Source organism: Dromiciops gliroides, chromosome 3 (assembly GCF_019393635.1).
Source record: "Dromiciops gliroides isolate mDroGli1 chromosome 3, mDroGli1.pri, whole genome shotgun sequence".
NCBI lineage: Eukaryota > Metazoa > Chordata > Mammalia > Microbiotheria > Microbiotheriidae > Dromiciops > Dromiciops gliroides.
Genome location: NC_057863.1, coordinates 394645356 through 394658442, shown reverse-complemented (window position 1 = coordinate 394658442; position 13087 = coordinate 394645356). Strand labels below are relative to the sequence as shown.

Sequence of the window (13087 nt, the reverse complement as noted above, 5' to 3'; positions counted from 1 at the left end):
AAAAAGAAGTATTTGACTTAAATATAGAAAATATTGGTGTTTGTTGCAACTAAATATCTGATATTATTGTCTAATCAAAAACTGCATTAAAACAATCTCAAAATTTGAGATTGCAATAGAGAAAGTTCAGTCTTGCTTTAGCTTTAGTATCTAAACTTTCCTGAGTTAGTTAATCTGATTTTCAGTCAATCCAAATGTATTTAGGGATTATAAGATATTTTCTCTCTACTTTGCAAAACAAAATGCCTTAGAAGAGCATAAGTTCCTACCAGTGACTTACATTCTAGTTGAATAGACAAGAATGGAAACATAATATAAAGGGGGAAATATTCTAGGTCTGTGGGAGTGGGGAGGGCTTCATAATGGGAGTCTATATTCACTTGAGAATTCTTTAAACAGATTTCTGGAGGCCCATGAAATTAGATGGGGGAAAAATGCCTTTTTATCTCAATATAATTAGTTTACTTTGTCATCCTCTGTATTTTATTTTATATATTTTAAAATATTATTCTTAGATGGTACTCATAATCCCCAAAAAGTTAAAAAATCTTGGTCTAGTGGGTCAAGGAAGGTATAATTTGTGTTCATCACAAAAACACAATAAACTCTTCCTTTGATTGAATAATTTCTGAACTCTTTCCTTACAAGGATTTCTTTTTCTCAGGTCTCCTGCCAGAATTCTGTGAATGCCAAGAGATAGAGGGAGCTTTTCTGAATCAAAGCCAGATTGTACAGTGGATAGAGCTCTGATTCTATAGTCAGGAAAACCTAAGTTCAAATTTCAACTTCTATAGTAGCTGTGTGACATCGACCTTGTCTCTTAACCTGTTTGTCTTCATTTTCCCATCTGTAAAATGGGGATAAAAATTGCACCTAACACTCAGGGTTTTGTGAAGATCAAATGAGATAGAATTTGTAAAGTACTTTGAAAAATTTAAAGTTCTGTCAAATATGCTAGCTATTTTATCATCATTGCCAGTTATCATCAAAGTAGTAGAAATAGAATTAGAAGTAGTAGTAGTAGTAGTAGTAGTAGGGATGGCAGCAGCAGTGGTGGTGGTAGTAGTGTTAGCAGCTGTAGTAGAAGTAGTAGTAGTAGTAGTAGAAGAAGAAGAAGAAGAAGAAGAAGAAGAATTAAGTTGAGGTTCATGAGGGTAAAGAAGAAGATGAAAAGGTGGTGGCGAAGTTGGAATAGTGCCTCCTTATAAACCAACCTATCTACCCAAAGAATATAAAAGTGATAGTGGTTGAAAGTATATATTTAGGGAGCCAAGATGGTGGAGTAGAAACTCCCACATACTCCCAAAAATTCCCCTCCAAATAACTTTAAAATAGCACCTCAAATTGAATTCTGGGGTCGCAGAGCCAACAAAAAGTCAGGGTGAAACAAATTTTCAGACCAAGAAAACTTAGGAGGTGAGCAAAAAAGGTCTGTCACATCAGGGAAGTGGTAGATCCCAAGGAAGAGCCCAGACCACATCCTAGCAATGCCAGCAGCAGGTTGGGAAGGCAGCTGCAGCAGCTGCAACAGCAGCTTCAGAAGCTTTCAGGACCACATTGCTTTGCCTATAAAGCAGTTCTGGGTTGTAATTCCAGAGCAAAGAGAAGCATTAATACATGTGGCTTCAGAGGAGTAGTAGCCTAGTCACAGTTGCAGAGTGGAGAAGATTGCTTGTGGTCATTCACAAGGACCAAGGGGCCCAGGTCTCAATTCCAAGGAAGAAAAAAACACTCTTTTGGTCACGGGGGAGCATGGGAGCCCAAGTCTCAGTACTAGAGCTAATAGGAGTGATAGCACTTATGGCTGCAGGAGAACAAGGTTCCTTCCTCTGTAAAGACCAGAGCACACACCAGGAAAGAAATGACGACATCTCTCCTTATGTAAGCTTAACTTGGAAGCATAAAAACTTACAATTCCCAAAACTAGCTCTGAAAAAAACCACAGCATTAAAAACCTAAAGTTTGAAAGAGTGTCCCTTCCACTTGATAGGCATGTCCTCAATTTTTAGTTCTCTGCCACCACAAACAGAGTGTTTATAAACATTTTTGTACATATAGATCCTTTTCCTTTTTAAAAAAAATTTCTTTGGGATACCGATGGATCAAAGGGTATACACAGTTTTATAGACATTTGGATGTATAACAGATTTTGTTAATTCTCTGTACCCACTACAAAGTCAAACGATATTAGTAGAGGAAACATGTCAAATTTTGGAGTTATCACACCTGGGTTATGTTATTTCTGATTTGCTTGATGTTGAGGAAATTATTTAGTTCTTTGAGCCTTGATTTACTCATCAGCAAAAGGAGGGGAAGCTTGGAATAGATGATCACTTAATTCCCTTCTAGTTCTAAATCATCTGATCTTATATGATTTTATATGTAAATCATATAACTGGTTTGCCCCTTTTGTCATGTGACAGAACAGAATATGACTCCTCTTTTGACAAGGATTAGTGGACCATTATTTACAATATAAAATCTAAACATGTCAACTTTGTTGTAGTTATTCTTTCTTGAAACTTTCCCATCTCTCATTTATGTTTTCATTTAGGTGTACTAGGTTTTGTTCCTGATTTCATAGTATGGCAGAATCTTAGAATTTTAAGTTTTGTTCAATTTCCTCTCCACTACAGGAATTCTTCTGTTATGAGAAATTAATATGTTATTATATTAATAACTAACTATTAATTTTTGATGCCTCCTTTTTCCTCCTATTTTTGTTAACACCCCACTCCTAAAAAGACCCTTTAGTCTCTGCTAGCTATAACTGAGTAAGGTAATCTTCTCCCAGAACCAAGTCAAACCTGGGTAGGAATTCTTTTGTTTATTGAATAAACAAAAATAAGGCAGGGACCCTAAAGAAAAAGTGAGTCTCATCCTTGGGACAGGTCTCCTTGTACTTCATCCCTTTAATCCTAATTAAATAATAGTGTAATCCAGTTTATGAAGGAGAAAACTAGCCAGAAGGGTCTGAATGGAAATGGCTTCCCCTGCTTAGATGCCTTGAAGCTGTAGAGCCTCAGGATTAAATCACATTTGCAGTAGGAGCTGAAGATTTAGCCCACCTCTTCATTAAATGTCCAACAATCAGAGTTGAGTTCCACTTATCAGAAGAATTCCGTGTCAGAAGGTACACACCTGATTTGGGGTGTTTCAGAGTCTCCCTTGTTGTCTTTGGTTACCAAGAGAAACCACTGACCATCAATTAATTTATTATTAGCAACCCTATTTAATAAGTCTTTTAGGAGTTTTGTTTATAATAGATATTACATGTGAGTAATACTTATTTAAACTTTACTTCATACCTCTAGAATGAGTGAGCCCATTATATCTCAAGGAAGTTCATTCTGTCACTAATAGTGGTACCAAGGTATGGACTCAGGGTGACATACTTCCCATAGTTTTATGTAAACTTCAAATATTAAACCCATCTTTAAACATTTTAGTTTTCCTTAACCTATTGGGGTTCCAGTACTGTAACTTTTTACCCAATTGATCTTATAAAACATCTCTGTCTCATTGTTTTATTTGTAAAATGAGGAAGCTTGAATGACCACATGGTCTCTAAGGTACCGTCTTACTCTAAGCCTATGATGTTATGATCCTATTATAAGTCAAAAGAATCATTTAGATAAAGACATAAGACAGATTTTTCTCAGATAGGAAGTTTAAAAAATGACAACAGATGAGGTTCCAGAAATATATGCTATTAATGGTCACATAACGGTTAGAAGAGGGGGGAAAAACTGAGTTCAATTTTTTTTCTTTTTTTTTTTTTTTTGCAAGGCAATGGGGGTTAAGTGATTTGCCCAGGGTCACACAGCTAGTAAGTGTCAAGTGTCTGAGGCCGGATTTGAACTCAGGTACTCCTGAATCGAGGGCCGGTGCTTTATCCACTGTGCCACCTAGCTGCCCCTGAATTCAATTTTTAACAAAACAATAGAACAAAAAAAAATTAGAAGACGGCTTTCATTATATGATTTAACTTCTTGTTACTTCATCCACTTTAATAACTAAATTAAGGTAACTACTATTATGAGAATGAATTTAGTTTTTGCTTCTTTATTTGTTTTTTATTTCCAATGGAAAGATCCCAAAATAACATTAAGTCATGTACACCATTTGAAAGACTGGAAATAAGAATCAAAGTTTCAGAACTATTCCACTGCAGTTTTTTTTTTTCCCTATAGCATAACTTAGGCTCACTCCTTCCTTCCTTCCCTCCAACTCCCCCTCCTTCTCTCCCTCCCTCATTACACTGTCTTTGTGTGTCTGTCTCTGTGTTTCTGTCTCACTCTTTGTGTCGCTCTGTCCTCTGTCTCTCTATCTCTGTCTCTCTGTCTCTTCCTTTCTCTGTTTGTCTCTGTCTGGGTCTATGTCTGTGTCTGTCTATCTCTGTCTCTCTGCCTGTTTCTCTCTGTCTCTCTCTCTGTGTCTATCTCTGTCTCTATGTCTATCTCTGTCTCTATGTCTCTCCATCTCTCTCTCTCTCTCTCTTTCATGGGCTATAGAAAATCTGGGCAAGTCTTTGATGTCTTGGGCATCTTGATTCCTAGTCTATCCACACTAATATTTTGCTGATTATTTCCACTTATTATGAGACAGCAACATCAGTGGCACAACTAAAATTACTTAAAACTTTACCTATTGAAACAAAAGGAAAAATTCTCTTGTATTTTGCAAATAATGGAGGCCATTTACTTGACTTACATGTTATACAAAATTGTTGCCCAAATAATTCCTCAAGTACTCAAAGGAAAGAAGGAAGGACGGAAGGAGGGAAGGAAGAAAAGGAGGGAGGGAGGAAATAAGCATTTGATAAGCCCCTACTATGTGCCAGGCACTACGTTAAGTGCTTTACAAATATTATCTCTCCCTTTATTCTCATAACAACCCTGAGAGGTAGATATTATTATTCCCATTTGACAATTAAGGAAATGGAGCCTACCAAGTTGTCTATATTCAGACTATCTCTAGATAGTGATGATATCCTGGGTTTTTAAATCTAGACAAAAAAAATGTGTTCCTCCTAAAAAGTAAATAAGTCCCTATGGCAGCAATCTAGGCTTTGGGAAGCAAAGAAAAAGCCTTTAGCTATTTAGAAGAAATGACCAGGAAGTTCACCATTTCCCAAACGGAGAAAATGCACAATGCAAGTAGTATACAGTTAGATTCCTTGCCAGATGTTAGCAGAACTATATTGCTAATTAAGAAAAAAATCTTTTTTACTTGAGTAATTTTCATAAGGTAGATAAGAGGGGGTGGATGGCTTTCTTTTTCCTTTTTGTCAGGCACTGGGGGAGTGTGACAGCCTTAACAAGTTTTTCTTCCAGTCATAAAATTGCTTTAATGGACTCAGGTGCATTTAATAATACAACTAGCACCTGGATGTTTTGGAGAAAAGTACCACAAGGGCCCATATGATATTAAAATTGCATTTTTTACCTGGGGCCTACAAGACTCCATGTTTGAGAATCTCCCCAATTAGGAACAGACAATCTGGAGTCAACTTTTTAACTTTTCTTTGTTTATTCAGGAAGTTTGACCTGAGACTTATAAAAACCCTGAAATTGGTTTCTTGCCTTTTCATTGGCTGCAACATTTTCTCTTCTTTCCTCTACCTCTTGAAAAAGATACTTTAAGGACCTCTGAAGTACCACCTTTTGCCTGAGGCCTTCATTCCTCCCCAGCCCCAGAGACTTAAATCTGCTTTGTTTGCATTTTTAGACAAATATTTATTTTTATATTGTCTTCCCTGCTATACTGAGATCACCTTCCCGGCAAATACAGTTTTGTGTTTGGCACTGTAGCCCCAATACCCAGATTTATGTGTCATGTTTATAGGAGAAACTTAATAAATGTTTGATTAGTTTATTGGGGGAACCTTCATCCAATTAAAATGGGACAAAGTTATTTAAAAAATAAATCCTTCTGGGTAGAGGAAATTCTTCTTATGTCTAACAACTCAAGTTCATGATTTTTAAAGAGAGGTCACAGTACCTCCATATTCCAGCCCAAGTCTATCTGTTACATCTAAATGTATAATATATCTGGTCTTTCACTGTTCAACTTTTTTTCTCCAATGAGGCTATCCTTCCATTATTCCTCCAAACCCACCATATTTTTTCCTCTTTTCAAGCTTTTGCCATGCTTTTTTTCCCTGACACAGAAGGCCTTACTTCCTTCTCCACAAATCTATATCTTATTCTTTATTCAAGATCCATTCTCCTCCATGTGGCTACCCTAAGCCATTACCACCGTGATTTTTCATTCCTCTGAACTTCATTTTTACCCATTTTCTACATGGGAGACAATCTAGAAGTAGAAACTTCTGGAAGGATGGAACCAAAACTTAACATTTCTTTTTTTTTTTAAATCTCTCTCAGAACCTACCACAGGGTTATGTACATAACACTTATGTCAATAATGTAATACTTTTAGGGATCTGTGGTTTCATCCTTGTTGGTATTTATTCCATCAATGCACTTGCCAACCTATAAGTTTAGTAGATTATCTTCAAGTATTATTTTGGCTAAAATCTTTATGACCCTATCGCCACGTCAGTGAAATGACTCCTTTCATTAAGCTTGTCCCCAAAAAATAGATTTATACTCCATCAGCTGGCAAATATTCAAAACCTTTCCAGCTTGGTAGGACCTGCCAGACCACTCCATTAGCATAGACTTTAAGGATCCCATATCAACTTTACATAATAGCAAGGTATCAAAATAGATCTTTAGTGGACTTTAATCATTCAATTAAAAATGTTGAATAAAAAAGAACCCACTGTGTTAACATTTGATTAGTTAGCTCAGAGAAGTATTAATGGTGTTTCTCAATTCATTTCTTGCTGGATAAATAAAAGCAGCTATTATTTGAATGGTAAGGCATAAAAAATTGAAATAAATTAACCAAGGTCACATGATCAGAGATGAAGCTTAAATTAAAAGAAAAATAGGTCACTTTACTCAGTGTTCAGTGTGTAGAAAGATGACACCATTTTCAGGGTCTTTAAATTTTTTCTCCATAATTTAAGAGAACACTATAAATGCCATTTGAAGGAAGTACAATTCAAGGAGATACCCATACATCAGAAAAGAGGAAGCCCTCCCTCCACCCTGAGTCCTCACCAACTATGTCAGTAAACCCTGTGCCAACACTAATTTACATGGAGAAAAGATTAAACAAGTAGTAGACTCAAATGAAGCTAATAAAAATTGAAGTAGAAAATGCAAAGCTACGGTTATGGCCACATTTCTTATTTCTGTTGTCATCTTCAGCAGAACATTATACATCTCTTCTAATAAATAATCCATAAAATGGGTATGAATATATAAAGCAAAAATGCTTATAAGTTAGAAAGATATCTTTTTTCTCTCTAACCCAGACAGAGGGAGATGAGAGGAAGAAAAATAAATGCTAATTGAAAAAATAGTTATTTTTTAAAACAAAATAACATTTGTTTAAAGGGGGAAATAAAAGGCTGTCATAAAAATAGAAATAATATTTTAAAAGAGTATGCTTATGAACCATGAACAATACTCTGACAGCAGGTCACAATGAAATCTCACGCTATTGATTGAAATGTATGACTTGAAATGGCTTCTTCATCATCATTATCATCATCTGCTTCAGCTTTAAACCTGAAATTTCCTTCCTTCCTTTCATTTTTCTTTACCATGGTACACTACCATGTCACACAGTATGACATTGGACATATTGGCACACAATTAATAACTAAAATAATGTTAAAATACAGCAGTAAAGGGTCTTAACAATGTACACTTGTACATTGATGGATTGGCTGCCATTCCTAAAGGCTAAAATTCAGATGAAAAGAATCCTGAAGAAGGAACATTGGAGTGATCACTTGTCTCTGTGATGGGCAGCTCTCCCCTTAAATTGGCATCAGAACTCTTTGCCAAATAACCTGAGGTTACTTTGATGACTAACAAACAAATTTGACTAGGGCATGAAAAGGATCAGATACCTGTGGGGATCTCCATGGAGCGTTCTGTCATTTTCTGGATAACAAGTCTCAGCATCCCATCTTCTAGGTAGAGCAGCAGGATTCCAGAATCCTCTGACAGCGCTGTTGACAGGAGCAGACCATCTCTGTTCCAAGTTCGAAACTGGAAACTCACCGAGAGCCCATCAATTTGGGGGGTGCCGGGCAGTAACAAATAACTGCTAGTGGAGTTGACAAACGTGATGGGAACAATTTGTGGTTCTGAGCAGGAAAAAGTGACATTGCCCTGGAAAACAATAAAAAAGCAAACCCATAAAAGCCATTTTTTATTCTACAATCTGACAACTGATATAAACAACCACCAGAAGCTGACCTTAATTTCAGGATCACTCAACATTCAGCTATGAGTTATTAAAAGAAAATATGTCAACTGGGCTCATGGACACAAGCAAGGTGGTTGTAGGTTCCTGTTTCAAGGGTCACTATGTCATCTGACATCCTGGGACAGCTCAACTGGGGAGCTTGAGAGAGCTTTAAAATATTTTCTAAGGAACTGAAGAAAGAAGATATTTTGCTGGCAAAAATGGTCCAAAGAGAAACCAGCAGATGATTTGCAGAAAGAGAATAGTGTGCCTAGATAATGATTAAACAACACATCAATGTTCTTAAATACATATATTATTCATACTATTCATGCATTTGTGTACATATATAGTATATCCATTCATGTGCATCTGATTCCAAATTGTAATCAACTGATAATCAATCAATAAACATTTATCAAACTACCACTATATATCAGGCACAGTGATAAATATTGTGAATAGAAATAAATAAACAGCCCCTACTCTTAAGGAGCTTATAATCTAATTGGGAAAGACAACACAAAAAAATGAAGAAAAAAGGGGAAAAGAAGAAAGGTATCCGGCAAGGATAGATGACAGAGAAGGGAAGAGGTGTGCATCTGGATGGAAAATAAGGAGATGTGGGGCAGCTAGGTGGTGCAGGGGATAAAGCACCCACCCTTGATTCAGGAGGACTTGAGTTCAAATCTGGCCTCAGGCACTTGACACTTACTAGCTGTGTGACCCTGGGCAAGTCAGTAACCCTCATTACCCTGCAAACCAAACAAAAAAGAAAGAAAAGAAAAAAAAGAAACAAAAAGAAAGAGAGAGAGCTGATCTAGGCACCCTTTTTAAATGGAACTTCTGAGATGAGCTATCTCCACTTCACTCTCCAATCAGAGAGGTCCCAAGATCAGACAGTACTGTTGAGGGGTGAGTATCAATGCTGATGTGACAATGCAAGATGATGAGGTTTTTGGAAGTATGATGAAGAAGTTCAAAGGAGTTCATTCAATTTGGAATTTGTTCACAGATCACAAATTTAGAGCTAAAGAGATTTATAAACCATTTAATTCAAAACACACACACACACACACACACACACACACTTTTAAGTGAAGAATCTGAGTACCAGATAGGTTGAAAGGTTGAGTATCTTGATTAAGATTATACAAATTGTTACAGGCATATAATATGAATGCAGGTCCTTTAATTCTAAAAGTAGCTTCTTAGTTATTCAGTGTGATATAGACAGAAAAACTAGTAGGATAATTACACATTCTACTTTTCAGGTATACAGTTATCTTGAGATTAGTCAGAATATCACCATTATGACATAACAGAAGGAATTAACTAATCTAAAGTCAGAGGAGTAGTGCTAGACCCAGGATCAAAATTTCTTCTGAAACATCATCAGCCTAACCATTTTTAAAATCACTTTCACAAACACCAAAGAGAATCAAACCTAAAAACATTGGTGTTTTTAGTGGATGAAGTGCAGATCTTAAAGTCAAGAAGAACTGATTTCAAATCCTACGTCTGACACATTATTTTATAAATAATGAACAAGTCGCAAATTCTATGAGCCTTAATTTTCTTATAAAAAAATAATAATTATATAATAATTTAGAAATTACTTTCTTCAGAATTGTTGTGAATCTCCAATTAAACAACTCCTACAAAGTACTTTGAAAACAGTAAAGCATATTATAAATATCAATTATTATTGTGAATATTATGTGCTTGAATATTATAAGCTTGAAGAAAAAACAAATCATGTCCTCAAGTAGTTGACCATTTTATACATTTATGAAGTTCCTGGGACTTTTACTTCTATAAGAGTTGTACAGAATCAACAGCCTCAGTCTTAGCCCTCTGAGGCCTGAAAACATAAAGCAAATAGTATGGGCTTGAACACATATAATGAGCAGAAGCAGCTATGTGGCCTATTGGACAGAAAGGTAGATCTTAAGTTAGGAAATCTGAGTTGAAGTCCATGTTCAGAAACCAACTTGCTAGAGGCAGAGCCAAGATGGTGGAGAGAAGCCAGAAACTTGCCTGAGTTCTTCTGAGTTTCCTTCAAAAACAACATTAAATCAAGCCTCTAAATAGATTCTGGAACTACAGAATCTACAAAAAGACAGAAAGACATAATCTTCCAACTTGAGATAATTTAGAAGACTTCAGGAAAGGTATGTATCACTTGGGAAAAGGGGAGCAGAACACAGCTCAGCTCAGATCAGTTGTGGAGTCTGGGCAAGTCAGTAGGAGGCTTTAGGATACAATACAGACCAACAGCTGAGTCCTCTTGATCCTGTTGTGAGACAGGCCAGCAGGCCAGTTGTGAGACATGCCAGCACCAGCTGAGAGAGCAAACTGCCAGCTAGAGAACCATTCACAGGACAGGTACTACTAGGCCATGCAATCCCAGTACAGTTAGCAAGCCCAGGGTGGTAAGGAATCCACAAGCCACAGATGCCTCAGAGCAGAACTACTTTTTTCCCCCCTTTTTTTCAAGTTTTCCCCTTTTGTTCTGATTCTTCTTTCACAGCATGACTAATGCAGAAATATGTTTAATGTTATTCTACATTTATAACCTATATCAGATTGTTTGCTGTCTTGGGGAAGGGGGAAGGGAAGGGAGCGAGGGAGAAATATTTGGAACTAGAAAATCTTATAAAAAATAAATGTATAAAACTCTCTCTACATATAACTGAAAAATAATAAAGTACTTTTATGATTTAAAAAAATAATCAACTTGCTGTGTGAACCCATATTTATTTTTTCCTGCCTTAGTTTCCTCATATGTAAGATAAAATCATTGGAATCAACGATTTCTAATATTGGTTCCAGTTCTAAATCTTATCCTGTGAACCTTAGGGGAATTAAATGTAATTATATGAAAAGTCCTCAATTAAGAAAAGGTATCATAATTAGTCTATTCCTAAAGGATTATCTATAGGAAAATCTTATGTAATTTGGTAAAAGGAAGTATTATAGGGCAGCTAGGTGGCGCAGAGGATAGAGCACTGGCCCTGGAGTCAGGAGGACCTGAGTTCAAATAGGGCCTCAGACACTTAATACTTACTAGCTGGGTGACCCTGGGCAAGTCACTTAACCCCAATTGCCTCACCAGAAAACAAACAAACAAAAAAAGGAAGTATTATGCAAAAATTTCATTGTTTTATGAAAGCAATGCATTCGAATATGCAAATATGCCAACTTCAAATAAATGCCACAGCTACTCACAGACCCTATTTTCAATTTCCATTTGGTATTAAATGCTAATCACCACAACAATGCTGTGTATTTATTCAAGTAAATTTGTCACATTCTTCTTTCTGAAAGATCCACAAAGGTATCCCTCAGGCAATAAAAGGTATCTCTCTTTTAGCCAATACAGAAAGATAGCCCTTGGGAGAATAGTGGTACAGATATCCCAAAGCAGTCCCAGAAACAAATAGTGGTTATGCAAAGGAAAACAAGGTAATCCACAATGTAAAAGCTCCTAGGCCTGAAATGGCAGATAAGGGAAATGAATTTCTCCAAAATTAAATTTTCCCCAAAGGACAGACTGAATTGTAGAGTAAGAGGTTAGTAGAACACTCATAATTCAAAAAGGTTAGAACTTTTTTTTTCTTTTCATCTATCTAAATCAGCTTTACAGCTCCAGTCAATAAAACTTTTATCTTGGAAAAAATGTGCATTGCTTCTACTACATATTAACAAATTCCAGCTCCTTAGGTTCCTGAACACAAAACTGTATCTACCTTCTGCTGTTCTTATCACCATATATAGCAGCTTTTGTCTCCAGGATTTTTTAAGCATCTAAAGCAACTTTCTCAAGCAAATTTATCACTTAAGATAAATTCTGAGTAAAATTTAACCCAAAGATGAAAACATTAGAGATGAAAAATTTAACACTCAATTCTGTGTTTCTTCAAGTTTAAGATCCTTATACGATTATAAGTTCTCCAAGAGAAGAAAGTATGTCTTGATCTTTGAATTATTCCCCACTCCCTACTGAGTTTTACTAACCAGTACCTCATTAGGCCATAAAAAACAATAATTTGCTCTGAATGAAATGAACCAAAGTTTTGTTTAACATTTGGACCTGTGCAAATTGCCCTGCTAAAGAATGAGAGAAAGGGGGAGAAATGGAAAGAAATAAGAAAATAGAAAAGTGAGAGAAAAGGTAAAGACTGGAAATGAAAAAAAAGGATGACATGGAGGAAGAGAAATAAAAGAGCTGCCATCAACATTGAAAACTTTGCATAATACTTCTTTTTTTTTTTAAGATACACACCTGTGATTTCATCAGTGTAGGGAACTTCCGAGGGCATCTATAAAAATAGATGAGTAAGCCTCTGTCCCCATAGTCTGTATGTAAAAAAGGTCTTCCCAATGCTGAGGATGGCTATCTACTTTGCTCAGTTGCTCTTTATAAATGACACAAATGGGGATTTGGGTGCATTTCCTCATTTTTTTCACATTTCACTTTTTTCTTGTTTTGAAACATTCTTACTTACCTGACATAGGCTTGGAATAAATGAGAAGAACTTACTCCTGTGAGAAGCAAAACCAAAGATAACCAGATAACAGGACAGACATATTGAGGAATCAAGGGACTAATAAAATTTCAATTGACCAACTAGATATCAGGGCAGACATACTGAAGGAATAAGGGGAGATAAAATTCTACAGCAGGAAGGTCAATTAAGTCAGGCTACTACTTGACCAGAGCTAGGAAACAGAAATAACCTCAAAGGTC

General features: G+C 36.2%; 1 protein-coding gene across 1 annotated transcript in view; it reads right to left on the bottom strand.

Moving 5' to 3' along the window:
* Nucleotides 1-13087, bottom strand: part of CNTNAP5 (contactin associated protein family member 5) — a 974910-nt gene that overhangs the window by 488474 nt on the left and 473349 nt on the right. The window contains 1 exon segment of the mRNA XM_043992699.1: nt 7994-8258. Within this exon segment, the coding sequence (XP_043848634.1) occupies nt 7994-8258 (265 nt within the window).